A 15,403-nucleotide genomic window follows, 5' to 3' on the forward strand; every position below is an offset into this window, starting at 1 on the left:
TGTGTGTGTGTTTATAAATGATATATGTTAGATCATTTCCACAATACGGACAGATCATAATTGGACATTTAAGATGTCTGCTTGTCTAATGTCTTTTCAACCTTAGAAGTATGCAAATGCATTATATCATAGGTTTCATAAACGATTATCATTGTATTATCGTATTATCGTATTTCGAATTTCACCGTAGCTTTAATTTGCGGTTAATGGTTGTGAACGACTCTGATTACAGCAGACGAGATAGTTCATCTATCAAAATATATTTATAATAGAGAAATTGCAATTGGAGTCTAATTTCATAGATATGGGTGCAAAGTCTAATCGTTTAAGATTAGTCGTACTTAAGATCATATTTATTCAGCAGATACACTGATTTTTATATCTAGACTAATCTATGCTTAATCTTTAAATGCTTTAATACAAGGACAATAGCATTCTTACTATTAAAAGCTTTAGTTTAATTTGCGTGTCTCCTTTGTAAGTGACCATGTCGTTGCCCGGTTGTAAAACATTGGTTAGAGGACAATAGGAAAACAAACGTGAAGCTACAGTCGTTTTTTTTTCTCATAAAAATGGATTTTTGGTAAAATCACGCTGGACTTAATACTTACACGTCAACTGAAAATAAATCTGAGAAATACAACAGCCTGTAAAAGGGAAGTCAACACTGAAGAACCTTTTACAAAATGACGTCATCGACACCGATACAACTCGACAGGGAGTTTACTCTCTCGCAGATAAATGTAAGATATTCAAATTACGAGTTTGCATAATAATAATAATAATAATAATAATAATAATAATAATAATAATAATAATAATAATAATAATAATAATAAATAAAATAATAATAGTAATAATAATAATAATAATAATAATAATAATAATAATAATAATAATAATGATGATAATAATGATAATTATAATAATAACAACAACAACAACAACAACAACAACAACAACAATACTAATATGTTTGAAGAGTGGCAACACAGTTAAAGCTATTATCTTTGCAATGTATTTTTTTTTACTTTCGCAAGTAAGCATTCTTTAATGTTCATCTTTTACGTTCCTGCTTAGAACAAGATATATAATTATATACAGCCTGTGTGAATATGGCAATAAACGCAACGTTTAATCAACCACTAGGAGCTACATTTGTTTACAGCAAATCATGTTTATTGCTTATATCGAAGTCTTCTCTTGAAGAAATTCAAAGCACTGTGCACAGCACTTGCTCTACAGTAGTTTTGGTGTAATCATGTTTTCTTCTGATGTCAGAACAATTATTTATCAATCTAAAGCATACTTTAAAATAACCCAGCTTCGTATCGTATCTAATTGTTAAATATCGACGTCTTCATGGTCCCATCTCGGGTTCTTGATGAGATAACGAGGAATGATCAATACGTCCACAAAGGCATTGCATGCCGATAAGTTACAAAATCAATTTATTTAAAAGGACACTGCTTTACTGAGACAAGGTATGAGGCCAACTTGGGGATTTTGAAGCAATTACGAAAATTTAGCTAATTTAATATTAGCGTTTGTTTAAAGGCTTACAAGTAGTAACTAATATTTCAATATCAAGTACTTCACCGCTTCGAATGTTGTTATTAGGGCGGATTAACCATAATCGTTTATTGAGGTAAGAATACCCAAAATGGCAATACTAGTTTGTTTTTTTATGAACAAGGCCTTTTCAGAGCTTTTCATTATCCGTTTTTATTTTTATTTCGTCGCGTTCAGTTACTTATACGAAGCTGCTACATATCAAGACCACAACTAATTACATAATTTAACCAAACGATTAACAGTATATATTTTCTATGTTTCTATATTTTAATACAGTGAGTAGAGTTGAGTGTTATTCAGTCACTTTCAACAGTGTACTCGCACGTGTTTCGTACTTCTTACATCTTCGTATAGCTTCATCGGTTTATATCACATTCGATATTATTTCTGTTTTATTGCTCCCAAGGAGTCATTCAAATTGCAAATTAAAGTCATTTATTCGCCATCTTAAACGCTTTAAAGCCTTATGATTTATTTTATACAATCCTAACCCATGTCAGTTCTCTTGATATTTGACACTCGATCGAAACAAAAGCACGCAATGATCAATACTGTTTGTTTTATACCGCTCATTGTAGAACGCGTGATCTCTGTTGATACGCACAATACCAGTTATTAATTTATATTCAATAAATAATCTATTTCTTCTTTAATGTTTGTTCAAATAAAAGTGTCAAAAGTGAAAATATGTTATTTATATAAGCATATATTTTTACGAATAGAAACTATTAATTGCAACATTGAAAGCTTTGAAAAGATCGCTAGGAGCATTGTTTAACTGAATAACAAGATTTATGAACGCTGTCTAGCATTGTGCCAACAATAGCTTTGACAGAGTGTGGCAATGGTTCGGAATACGAACATATTTTGTTTTTCTGAAGTGTAACGGATTATTGTTAGTATTGATGAGGGTATCCCTATAGATACATTAAAAAGTGTTGGTAGAGGTGAGGTGAAGTAAGGGAATATCGGTTGTGTTTTTCCAGCAGAGATGGAGCGAAAGCAGCCAAACCTTTCTCTCAATGACTACACTTTCCTTTCTCAGGTATGCACGCCTTCATTGTCAGACTGTTGGCTTCCTGCAGGTTTCAATCGGTGATGGATAGCTTTTGTTTCAGTGTGTGCTTGTTGTAAAAGATGCCCACTGCGTGTCGAGAGTTTATTGCACTCATTGGATTGCGAAGAAGACGTTTGTCGTGCTTCATTGTCTTTTTTATACATTTGTAGCGTTTTGATATATTAATGTCTGGAATTTTAAAGTTTTTTATATGTATTACTAAATAAAGGAAAATGATTGGAGTTTTGTATGATTTACACCTGTTCATTTGTTAACCATGTTTTCATTTGAAATGATAAAGACCGAAACAAATGTTCAATGTTTCAAAACAAAATGAAATGAACTTTAACAAACCATATCATTATAGAATTCACTTCGTTTATTTATTGATGTCTCTTTATAGTCGGAAATGGTATTCATACTATAGATAGATATGCATCCTTTGTACGTTCCAGTGGAAGAGGACGTTGACGGATATTGACATGAAGAGGCGAAAAGCGGACATGCGCGAGAGGGACCGGATGCAGTTCCGCATCATTGATAAGATCACCAGTCCAACCTTGTCATTCGAGTTGGAGAATTTTAAACTCTTCGGGAAACTTAACAAAACGGAGACCCATATCCACAACACTATTCCTACCACCGAAAGTATGTTTACTGTTTAAAGCATATATAATTATTGTTTTCTTCTACTATCATAATTATGTATGTTATTTGTGCCACACACATTATTAATATACGTGATTTGAAGGCTCGTTTTGTAACGTCGTGGGTTAACAAAAATGAAACGTGAAAAAGCGAAAGCGACAAATATAAAATACGCAAAAAAACGCGAAATAATAAGAGACCTTTAAGAATTGCTAAATCAGTAAATATCTATAGTTACCTATTGTCTTATCCCACATAGGACAATCAGGCGGTTAGTTTTTGGAAGTAACCTTCACCAACTGTCTTTAAAAGGAGAAAAGAATTAGTTCATGTTATGCATGTTTGTGGAAGGAAGTGCATAGTAATAATTTCAGGCGAATCGTTATTACATGCGATTAGTTAAGCGAAACTTAAAAACAAATACTAAAAATCGTCTCTCGATTTAAACTCCTTATCATGCTTTGGAAAATGGACATTTGCGCATTATAATTTATTCGATATCTATGCCAGACACAAGGGATCATATGCCAACCACACGGAGAAAAGGGAAAAATGCGATAGTCTACCTTACATAGTAAAATGCAAAACATTATTTTGTTCTATTTTCTTCACGGCAAGATATTTTTCGAGACCCCATTATGTTCGATCATTACAAAAAGAAAAATCTACAACTGATATGCAACCATATTTCTCTTTTCATCGTCATATCAAGTTCACGCCACTGTTGTTGTTTTCCTGTTTTTCGGTGTTTGCCCCCAACATCACAAAACGGAATAATATATATATTAAAATCAGCAACCATCGACAATCGTGTTTTTTTTTGTTAATTCCAGCGGTTGCGGCAGAAAAAGACTACATTGAATTTGACAAGATGAGGAAATCACAACCACAAGCTGTCACATACACCAGCTTTTACAAAAACATTCAAGGGGAAGTTAAGAAACCTAAGACACCCAAAACTCCATCCGCCATAGCGTTTTCTGGAATTGAAAAGCAGACGTCATCCGAAGAATCACGTGGTCAATCTCGTGCTGCATTACGTAATTCCTCTCAAGCGATCTCTAGTTCAACACCTAGTCACATTTTGTCCGGAACATTCAGTAGTGCTTCTGTAGTTAAACAATCAACGCCCATATTTTCTTACCGTAAAACATAATTTTGAAATTTGATTTTATGTCAGATGCAAATTTATTAAAAAAGACATTGTATAAATATGTTAAGCCTGAAGTATAAAGCGTTGTTTCTTAATTCAACCCAAAATATATATCCGACTTTGATCTGTTGGTCGCATTACCGTAGTAAACTCAAAACAAACATTTCAAATCCACGTTACGACCCAGATTGTTCTCGAACACTTGATCTTGCAGTTCGTTCCCCACCCCTTGTTTTAGCAGTTTGCTAACAACCTTAAATTTATTCTGGTAGCTTGATATCGACCCCTCGTTTTTGCAGCTTGGTCTCTTTCCTTTGTTCTCGACTCCTCATTCTGGCAGCTTTTTCACGACCCTACGTTCTGACAGCTTGTTCTCGACCCAACGTTCTGGCAGCTTGTCCTGGCAGCTTGGTCTCCATCCCTTGTTCTCGACCCCTCATTCCAACCCCTTGTCCTCGACCCCTTGTTATGGCAGCTTGTCCAATACCCTTCATTCTGGCAGCTTGTTCACTACCCCTTGTTCTGACAGCTTGTTCTCGACCCCACGTTCTTGCAGCTGGTTCTCGACCCCTTCTTCTCGACCTCTTGTTCTCGACCCCTCGTTCTGACAGCTTGTTCACGACCCCTAATTCTGACAGCTTGTTCTCGACCCCACGTTCTTGCAGCTTGTTCTCGACCCCTTCTTCTCGACCTCTTGTTCTCGACCCCTCGTTCTGACAGCTTGTTCACGACTCCTCATTCTGACAGTTTGTTCTCGACCCCACGTTCTGGCAGCTTGTTCTCGACCCCTTGTTCTCGACCCATCGTTCTGGCAGCATGTTCTCGACCCCTTGTTTTGGCAGTTTGTTCTCGACCCTTCATTTTTGAAGCTTGTTATCGACCCCTCGTTCTGGCAGCTTGTTCTCGACCCCACGTTCTGGCAGCTTGTTCTCGACCCCACGTTCTGGCAGCTTGTTCTCGACCCCTCGTTCTAGCAGCTTGATCTCGACAGCTTGTTCTGACAGCTTGTTTTGGACCCAACGTTCTGGTAGCTTGATCTCGACCCCTTCTTCTCGACCCCTCGTTCTGGCAGTTTGTTCTCGATCCCTCGTTCTGGCAGCTTGTTCTCGACCCCACGTTCTGGCAGCTTGTTCTCAACCCCACGTTCTGGCAGCTTGTCCTCGACCCCTAGTTCTGGCAGCTTGTTCTCGACCCCTCGTTCTGGCAGCTTGTTCTCGACCCCTTGTTCTGGCAGCTTGTTCTCGACCCCACGTTCTGGCAGCTTGTTCTCGACCCCACGTTCTGGCAGCTTGTTCTCGACCCCACGTTCTGGCAGCTTCTTCTCGACCCCTGGTTCTGGCAGTTTGTTCTCGACCTCTTGTTCTTTCAGCTTGTTCTCGTCCCCTTGTTCTCGACCCCTCGTTCTAGCAGCTTGAACTTGACAGCTTGTTCTGACAGCTTGTTTTGGACCCCACGTTCTGGTAGCTTGATCTCGACCCCTTCTTCTCGACCCCTCGTTCTGGCAGTTTGTTCTCGATCCCTCGTTCTGGCAGCTTGTTCTCGACCCTTGTTCTCGACCCCTAGTTCTGGCAGCTTGTCCTCGACCCCACGTTCTGGCAGCTTGTTCCCGACCCCACGTTCTGGTAGCTTGTTCTCGACCCCTGGTTTTTCTAGCAGCTTGTTCTCAACAAATTGTTCTGTCAGTTTCTTCTCGACCCCGCGTTCTGGCAGGTTGTTCTTGACCCCTGGTTTGGGCAGCTTGATCTCCACCTCTTGTTCTCGACCCATTGTTTTCGACCTCTGTGTCAACCCCCTTTTGCCAGCTATTTCTTGACGCCTTGTTCACGACCACTTGTTCTCGACGCCTTGTTCTTGCAGATTGTTCTCGAACCCTCGTTGTGGCAGCTTGTTCTCGACCCCTCGTTCTGGCTGATTATTTTCGACCCCTTGTTCTTGCAGATTGTTCTCGAACCCTCGATCTGGCAGCTTGCTCTCGACCCTTCATTCTGGCAGATTGTTTTCGACCCCTTGTTCTGGCAGATTGTTTTCGAACCCTTGTTTTGGCAGATTGTTCTCGAAACCTAGTTCACGACCCCTTGATCTCGCCCGTTCTCGACCCATTTTTTTCTTCCTCTTGTTTTCAACTCCTTCTTCTCGACTCCTTGTTATGGCAGCATGTTCTTGACCCTTGTCTGGCATCTTGTTCTTGACCCTTGTCTAGCAGCTTGTTTTTGACTCTTGTCTGGCAGCTTGTTTTCGACCCTTGTCTAGCAGCTTGTTATTGACCTTTGTCTATCAGCTTGTTCTTGACTCTTGTTTGGCAGCGTGTTCTTGACCTTTGTCTATCAGCTTGTTCTTGACCATTGTCTGGCAGCTTGTTCTTGACCCTTGTCTGGCAGCTTGTTTTCGACCCTTGTCTGGCAGCTTGTTCTTGACCCTTGTCTGGCAGCTTGTTCTTGACCCTTGTCTGGCAGCTTGTTTTCGACCCTTGTCTGGCAGCTTGTTCTTGACCCTTGTCTGGCAGCTTGTTCTTGACCCTTGTCTGGCAGCTTGTTTTCGACCCTTGTCTGGCAGCTTGTTCTTGACCCTTGTCTGGCAGCTTGTTCTTGACCCTTGTCTGGCAGCTTGTTCTTGACCCTTGTCTGGCAGCTTGTTTTCGACCCTTGTCTGGCAGCTTGTTCTTGACCCTTGTCTGGCAGCTTGTTCTTGACCCTTGTCTATCAGCTTGTTCTTGACTCTTGTCTGGCAGCTTTTTTTCGACCCTTGTCTATCAGCTTGTTCTTGACCCTTGTCTAGCAGCTTGTTCTTGACCCTTGTCTGGCAGCTTGTTCTTGACCCTTGTCTGGCAGCTTGTTCTTGACTCTTGTCTGGCAGCTTGTTCTTGACCCTTGTCTGGCAGCTTGTTCTTGACTCTTGTCTGGCAGCTTGTTTTCGACCCTTGTCTGGCAGCTTGTTCTTGACCCTTGTCTGGCAGCTTGTTCTTGACCCTTGTCTGGCAGCTTGTTCTTGACCCTTGTCTGGCAGCTTGTTTTCGACCCTTGTCTGGCAGCTTGTTCTTGACCCTTGTCTGGCAGCTTGTTCTTGACCCTTGTCTGGCAGCTTGTTCTTGACCCTTGTCTGGCAGCTTGTTCTTGACCCTTGTCTGGCAGCTTGTTCTTGACCCTTGTCTGGCAGCTTGTTCTTGACCATTGTCTGGCAGCTTGTTCATGATCCTTGTCTGGCAGCTTGTTCTTGACCCTTGTCTGGCAGCTTGTTCTTGACCCTTGTCTGGCAGCTTGTTTTCGACCCTTGTCTGGCAGCTTGTTCTTGACCCTTGTCTCTTGATCACAACCAATTTTTCTTGACCCCTTGATCTGTAAGCTTGTTTCGACATCTTGTTCTGTTTGTTTTCGTCCTATCTACTGGCAGCGTGTTCTCGGCCCCTTAGTTCTGGCGGTTTGTATCTCATATTTTGATGACTGGTCATGTTTTTTGGCGTCGCTTCTTTACATTTATTAAGATGTCTCTATTCGGAGATATTCTAAGATGTCAGTAAATTACTTGTTTGGACCTAAAGCACGTTAGGACGTTTAAGGTATTCCACCCTTTACGTTGGGTGAGATTGTTTGAGTTTTTTATGTGTCTCTCACCTAAGAGAATCTGGTTCGATCCGCACCCGAGGGTTCTTTATCAATTCCTTCCAAAAGAACATCGGTACTGGTTTCTACCGAGAAACTGGAGCCGAGTGGGATTTGTATTTTCATAATCGCGATAAAATAAAGTACTATATAACCTTTTGCAAAATCATTCAATGCGTCCATGTAGAAATTATTCACGTTTTCTTGGATGCAATCCGAAAGAAGTCCAAATTTTTATTAAAATAACCAAAGTTATGCGACATCATTACGGGCTGAAATCCTTTACATATTTCCAAACACATTTTATTTGTTTTGACGATGTATGCTTTAAGGCAAAACTATGCCTATCATAGTCTTAGAACGCAATATTTACGAACGAAATTCTGACGCGTGCGCGCATGGCGGATATGAATTTTGATCAATCCCTAAATGAAAACCTTTCACTGTCTGGCATCAAACATTGATATATTCATTTAATTAAACATGTGGTAAGGTTGTAAAAGGTTCCTTTTGAATGTCTTTAGACATAAGGCATTTTTACAGCATTGAAGTCATGAAATGATATGCAATGATTTTAACTGGTATCTTTGATTTTGAGAACACTCAACATTTCACTATCATTCAATCGCTTTTCTTGTACATGCAAATTAACAACAATTTTATTTCTTCATTTTGGAAAAGTAATATTGAAAACAATAAAGTCGTCAGTTTTTAGATATAAAACAATACATTCGACACAAAAGCTTGAATACAGGGTATACAAATACTTCTGGATGATCAAAACATATATCATAAGATGTCCGCTAGTCTCTTGCAAATGTCAAACACGAGAGTGTTTTGAAAATGGTAACTTGATTTTCTGTTCATTTAATAATTAATACTGTATTGTATGTCAAAGACAATTATCATCTCATTGTTTGTCTATCGTCACTGCTGTTGAGCCAACCTTGCAAGGTGGTGACTTGCTGCATTGCAATCCGGGTACTGTTGAAGAGATTGCTGGTAGCATAGTAGAGCTCGGTGTCTGTCGCCTTCCATCTCGTAACAATGACCAAGCATGTTTAAAGTTGTATCGATATGTCCACAGGGTCCCTGTGTGTTCTGTCCTAAATAGCGTTTAATCATGTCTCGACTGTCAACGGCTAGGTCCTGACGATTCAGACGATGAAGTGTAAAGCAGTGAAGATAATATAGGAATGGAACGGCGTCTACAACTATCAGCTGCATCCACTCCCTGCCGATCTGTCGATCATCTGCATTTGCCATCCGATTTGCCTCCGGCCAGAGGTGGTGTGGCACACAGTGTTTTTCGTGACGAGTAAAGATCACGCATGTAGCAACATAATCACGAAATAGATTATGGCTTCGATTCTCAAGAACCATTCTCAAAAAACCTTCGCTTGGAAAGCGGCGTCTTCGTCCATGTCCACTACAACTCTGTAATATGTGAGTACTTTGAAACTGTTGATCTACTTGCGCCAAAATCTGAAGTCCTATTTCATGGCGGTTGCTACATATGCACAAAGAGGCAAACTTTAGTTTGAGGGAGATCTGCTTATCAAAACCAAAATCTACGTATGCATTTGGAAATTGATCAATTAATTCCGTGCCATAAAATAGGCCAGAAGAAATTACTATTGCTATTAGTGTTGTTGAAACCGTAGATAGTATGTCAGATACGACGGCCTTGTCGCAATCTTCATCATTTGATTGATGCAACGCCCATTTTAGGTTTACAAATGCGTTCAACAAAAAAGTGAGCGCACTTTCAGCAGAAAGTTTGTTAATTTCTTGCAAAGTAGCCTGGATCTCGAGGTAGCCACTTGCGAACAACTTAAGCAGGTATGCTGCAGTTTGGCAATGCGTTTGGTACCTTGAGATGCCACCAGCTGGAACCTGAAGCGAGTTTAATCTGACAAGTCTCTCACCCAGTTCGTCCATGCGTATGCAATACAAAGGCCGCAAACCAGTGTCAAGAAGTTTGTCTATTTCTTTTATCAACCTTGGAAACTCACTGTTTTTGACTTTACATACAAAAAGATTGACGCCTTTTGTAGTGAAGTTTGGACAAAACTTTAAGCACATCCAACGACGAAGGGTAAGTAGACAGTACTTGATACATTGTATAATGTTGTCTTCTCTCCAAATCATAGAAGGATACGCCTCTATTGTGTACATCAGGCAAGTTTTTAAGTGAAATGTGCTCAGCCGATCCCCAACTAACGGTTTGAAAAAGGTCTTACGTACTAGCTTGAGAACTACAAATGCCTTCAGTTGCAACTTACTTAAACTGTACATCAACATTCGTTCAATTACAGAAGTGGACAATCGCCATTCAATCAAAGCCTGATCGCTTTCTGGATGTCCCTGTGGAATGAGAAACGTGCCAACACCTCTTGCGTCATCAAGCACACTTGCTGAAGGCCAGTGACCTGGTCGGGGCCTGTTAAACAAAAACTTGCATTCCTCTGGCGGATCTCGACAGTGAACTGCAAACACGTTATCCACAACATCTGAAGTGCTCCTTGATGGTCCAGCACGAATAATTCTCAAATCCACATACCTGTGGGGTCCACGTTGTTGATGTAAATCATTGCGACCATTGTTATCAATCCGGGGATTTCGAAATTTGAAGAACTTCTCGGCAATATCATTTTTCAGACAAACTCTACCCTCTGAATCAAACGCATCATATTCTGTTAATTCCGTATCGGGTTCACATACATCGGAACTGTATCGCTGAAGACTGCAGTACTGTGGTGGGGATTTATCTGTTTTCACTATAGTTGCATTAACTTTGTCCGTGTCCCAGTCCGCTGCTGTGGTCATGATTTTAAAAAGGAACTCGCAGTGTACAGCGTCGAGATCGGAACGCATGCCAAGTGTAGTCGTTCCTTCACTTTGGCTTCCAAAATTGAACCAGTTTGTTTCCTTTCCATATATGTGGTCAATGATTGTAAGGACTTTTTCAAATGTGCGAGCCATCTGTCTTCTTCTTGCTATGATCTTGTTAGTGATCCCAATATCTTCCAGTGCTCTGCACAGATGCATAGAAAATCTCCTTTCCTCGTCCATATTCATACTTCCTTTTCCGTATTTTAGTTTCCTAATGTATACAAACGATTTCTGTTACAACCACACTCATATTTGATCTAGTTTATGTCTTCTGTAAAAATTGTCGATGAATTGGTTCTGTTTAGATATCTACTCCAGATTATCAGGGAATACATTCTGTAGTTCAAAGATATTTTCCTATCACACTTTATGTCATATTAAAAAGCTGATCTGCGTGATGTGCGTTCCGTTCGTAAATGTTTTCCATGTTACCATGTTTAAAGATCGCAAATTTAAATTCAATGTGAGATCAGTACCCACAACGCAATAAGAATAAATGCGCGTTATTGTAAAGCTATACTTGTTCAATCATATCTTGGTTTCGGCTTACAATTCAAATGAATAGGGTTGACGTGTAGACGGAAAATAAATGGGCAGGAGGACAATTACATATTCCATAACATTCTTTAAAGTTTAATTATGTGAATTATACAATCCCAGGATGAGACGATCTAAGATAGTATACTTTAATTATTTAAACCATTCCTAGATCAGTTGAGGGATAGTTCTGCACAGTGACATATACTGAAAACAGGACCATTAATGCATGGCTTTTTAAAAATATGTATTCGGTGCTACACTTACCATCGGGTAACTCGAGCTTACACGGCTGTTGAGTATGACTTACACTCGGAAAACCAAAAACCTTACATTTTGCGGAGTATGTTTGATAGGGTTTAATGACAAAATGTAAAACAATATCTTTATAACATATTCAACGAATTTCACCACCAATGACTCTCTCATAGAAATTGGCAATGGAATTAAGATTCTTAGTCTTGAGTCTGAGATTCATGAAATTAGTGGATATGGACCCATGGTGGTCCATAAGCGACCCCGAATTATCACCAGTGGACTATATTTCATTTTAATAGACTCGCTTTCAATTAACCAGAATGTGTATGCATGCTGTGAAAACAGTAGAATGGTAAGTTCTGAAGCAAGATTAAGATGGTGAATATCACATCATCTTTGATTTACGGAAATTCATATGTCATCAGAAAAGAACGTCTGACAAGGTACATCACTGCTCTATCATTTGCCTAAGGAGTAACGCAGATGAAATCCCGTCACCAAGTGTCCGTACATGGTATCTTCTTTGAGCTGAAATCGATCACCTAACCAATTAAAGGTCGTTCATTTCCATTGTACAAATACATGTGTTTTCATTATTGAAGGAGTTGTTGGAAGCATTACGTGTGAGTAATTCAACGTGTGCATTTAAGAATTCATTTATAATTGATTTTTTAGCAAAATACATATATGAGATGATGCTAGGTTCATCATAGTATTTCAAAGATATATTCAATAATTTGATACGTCCGCATCTGTATCAATCTTATCAAATTGCATTACCCTAAAAGAATGCATGACTCGATCCTATCTTGCCTTTGGTTTTTATTCTCCATTCCACTAGATTTATAATATGCATATTTTATGTTATAAGGGACATTTACCAAAAAAGATAAACAATTTAGATAATACATCAGTCGTACTTATACAATTGTGGTTGCGTAAGAATGCGTTTCACTGTGTTGTTGTTTTTCATATCTTTGTAACCAGTTACAATCTGTGCAAATATTTCACAAGGCATAAAACAAATGTTTTATCCAAGTTTGTTTATGACTTTAACATTTTGATAAAATTGCAACTATTCACTTAGTGTTTGCTGTACAGGCTATGTATCATGGACAAGTCTTGAGTATTGTTATTGGATATTGAAAATTCTTTTCTTTCTTTTCGTTATCTATAATAGCTGCTCGTTTAAGATTCGTATTCATCCAAACCCGAGCGTAGGATATTTTGCGGAAACGAGATTTGCCGAGTTTCCGCAGAAACACCCTGCGCAAGGGTTGAAATGAACATATCTTACACGGGCGGCCATGGTATACCTTTTTCTCCCACCTCAGTTAAACAAAGTAAATTTAAAATGTATTTTTTCGCTGGAACTCTTTTGTGCGTATTGAAAATAATTCGCGTATAGATATGTGATAATATGTATGGTTAACATGCGCGCAGTGATTCAAAATATGTAAATAGAAAAATTGTTACTAAATAGTTCTAAAGAGAGTTCAGCATTATTCTTGACTGCAGCGTGAAAACCTTTTGATGTAATTTGAATCGAGAACATATTTATTTGGATATACATAACTCTACAAGGCAAAGTATTCATGGTGCTAGATGCGAAGGTCTTTAACAAAGGAGTTAATTGCGTGATGACCATAAAAGGAGTTTCGACATGTGGTCATTTCATTTCGTAATTTTATTTTCGAAAGTACTTATTTGACATGAAAACTGGACAAAATAAAAAAGTATCTTAGCTTGTCGATTGCCCTCTTTATGAAATCCTTTTACCGTTAGGCTCACATATAATGTGCGGCCCCAATCTCTCTCCAGGGTTTGGTGATGAATTAGTTCATGCCTACCACAACTTGGTTTCAGTCATAAGGGATTATTTGACAGAGACAGAAATCATATCGATCAGAGTATGTTTGTTCTCAATCGGTCGCCGGATAATAGTTGATTTGATTAACACTTTAATAATATTTTCTTTTTTTGAGGAGAGATTTACAAAGGAACAGCTATAGTAGAATTACACAGCGTTTTGTATGTAACCATTGCCAATGAAGGGCTTTACCGAACTCGTTCCAAAGAGATAGTTACCATCGAGATAACGTCTACTGCAGCCTTTGAATTCACATTCCAAATAAAATACGCCCAAAATGAACCATTTCGGACTAGATACTGTTAAAGTTTTCTTGGGGGAGTACCGACATGCCCCCATGCTCATACTTAAACCAATTTCTGTTCTGAGGAGGGGGGGGGGACAAGATCTCACTCCCTAAGTTACACCCCCTCTAACGGCAAACCCGGGAGCCGCCCCTGCATCCGAATGGTTTGATTTTTGAGTCCGGCGATTACTGAAACAACTGGTTTTAGGCATCAGCGTATTGAAACCACATAAATGTAGAATAAACAATTCGGTTTCTTTCTTTTTTTATTCCGTCTTGCTTTTGAACGTTTGTTATTATATACGCAACTTCGTCCATATTTGTGTTTCGTGTCGCGTTAAATGATAAAATTTCACTGACGAAAAAAAACACCCATCTTAATCTTTAGAAGAAACAAACGAAAACATTGTCATGCACGCTCATGTTATCAGTTTCGTTACGGCCGCTGCACATATCAACTCCGCCGAACTATTAAGTGAAGGAGAGAAAGATGATCTTATTCTGCTCGAGATTGGAGCGATTCCGGTCAAACGACATTAAAGCACCTCCAGGACATAACATATAGGAAATCCGGCGTCAGTCCGTTTTGTAAGTGAACAAATGGCTGTTGTTGTTTGCAAGCCTATGTCCTTATAAAAGGTTAACTGCTTCCTGCTGATATAAAACAAACAACGAAAACAAGAATAGTCGCATACACGAAACAAACATTTGAATAACACACGATAAATGGCTTAGAATATATATATATATAGATACTATCTATTTTTATTTTTATGTTTTTTTTGGCGTCGCTTCTTTACATTTAATTAAATGTCTCTATTCGGAGATATTCTAAGATGTCAGTAAATTACTTGTTTGGGCCTAAAGCAAGTTTGGACGTTTAAGGTATTCCACCCTTTACGTTGGGTGAATTTGTTTGTGTTTAATATGTCTTTCACCTAATGTTGGTTCGATCCGCACACGAGGGTTCTTTATCAGTTCCTTCCAAAAGAACATCGGTACTGGTTTCTACCGAGATAAATTAAGTAAAGTACTTTATAACCTTTTGCAAAATCATACAATGCGTCCATGTAGAAATTATTCACGTTTTCCTGGATGCAATTAGAATGAAGTCCAAATTTCTGTTAAAATAACAAAAGTTAGACGACATTATTACGGGCTGAAAACCTTCACATATTTCCAAACACATTTTATTTGTTTTGACGATGTATGCTATAAGGCAAAACTATGCCTGTCATACTCTTAGAACGCAATATCTACGAACGAAATTCTGACGCTTGCGCGCATATTTAAGCGGATATTAATTTTTATTCAATCCCTAAATGAAGACCTTTCACTGTCTGGCATCAAACATTGATATATTCATTTATTTAAACCTGTGGTAAGGTTGTAAAATGTTCCTTTTGAATGTCTTTAGACATAAGGCATTTTTACAGCATTGAAGTCATGAAATGATATGCAATGATTTTAACTGGTATCTTTGATTTTGAGAACACTCAACATTTCACTATCATTCAATCGCTTTTCT

General features: G+C 38.8%; 2 protein-coding genes across 7 annotated transcripts; one reads left to right on the forward strand and one right to left on the reverse strand.

The window, feature by feature from the left end:
* Positions 1-337: 337 nt before the first annotated feature.
* LOC128228632 (uncharacterized) lies at positions 338-4,507 on the forward strand. 6 transcript variants are annotated; one of them, XM_052940048.1, is made up of 4 exons: positions 338-743; positions 2,562-2,620; positions 3,088-3,280; positions 4,114-4,507. In XM_052940048.1, the coding sequence occupies exons 2-4, from the start codon at positions 2,567-2,569 to the stop codon at positions 4,434-4,436; spliced, it is 570 nt and encodes a 189-aa protein (XP_052796008.1). In that variant the 5' UTR covers positions 338-743; positions 2,562-2,566; the 3' UTR covers positions 4,437-4,507. The 6 variants fall into 6 exon arrangements, with proteins under 6 accessions (XP_052796008.1, XP_052796011.1, XP_052796007.1 ...); XM_052940051.1 differs by having other exon boundaries at positions 2,565-2,620; XM_052940050.1 differs by lacking the exon at positions 338-743 and adding an exon at positions 1,475-1,648.
* A 279-nt stretch (positions 4,508-4,786) lies between these two features.
* On the reverse strand, positions 4,787-6,200 carry LOC128226278 (eukaryotic translation initiation factor 3 subunit A-like). The gene is made up of 3 exons (XM_052936159.1): positions 5,888-6,200; positions 5,455-5,843; positions 4,787-5,146 (listed from the first exon to the last, which is right to left on the reverse strand). Exons 1-3 carry the CDS (start codon positions 6,198-6,200, stop codon positions 4,787-4,789), a joined length of 1,062 nt encoding a protein of 353 aa, XP_052792119.1.
* Between the last annotated feature and the right edge of the window lie 9,203 nt (positions 6,201-15,403).

Source organism: Mya arenaria, chromosome 3, assembly GCF_026914265.1.
Source record: "Mya arenaria isolate MELC-2E11 chromosome 3, ASM2691426v1".
Lineage (NCBI taxonomy): Eukaryota > Metazoa > Mollusca > Bivalvia > Myida > Myidae > Mya > Mya arenaria.

Coding starts and splice junctions, on each gene's coding strand:
- LOC128228632 (XM_052940047.1), top strand. CDS start 687: ATGACGTCATCGACACCGATACAACTCGACAGGGAGTTTACTCTCTCG. Junction 744..3,087: donor TTACTCTCTCGCAGATAAAT/GTAAGATATTCA, acceptor TGTACGTTCCAG/TGGAAGAGGACGTTGACGGA. Junction 3,281..4,113: donor CACTATTCCTACCACCGAAA/GTATGTTTACTG, acceptor TGTTAATTCCAG/CGGTTGCGGCAGAAAAAGAC.
- LOC128226278 (XM_052936159.1), bottom strand. CDS start 6,200: ATGGGTCGAGAACAAGAGGTGGAGATCAAGCTGCCCAAACCAGGGGTC. Junction 5,844..5,887: donor CGAGATCAAGCTACCAGAAC/GTGGGGTCCAAA, acceptor GTCAAGTTCAAG/CTGCTAGAACGAGGGGTCGA. Junction 5,147..5,454: donor CGAGATCAAGCTACCAGAAC/GTTGGGTCCAAA, acceptor ACAAGCTGTCAG/AACGAGGGGTCGAGAACAAG.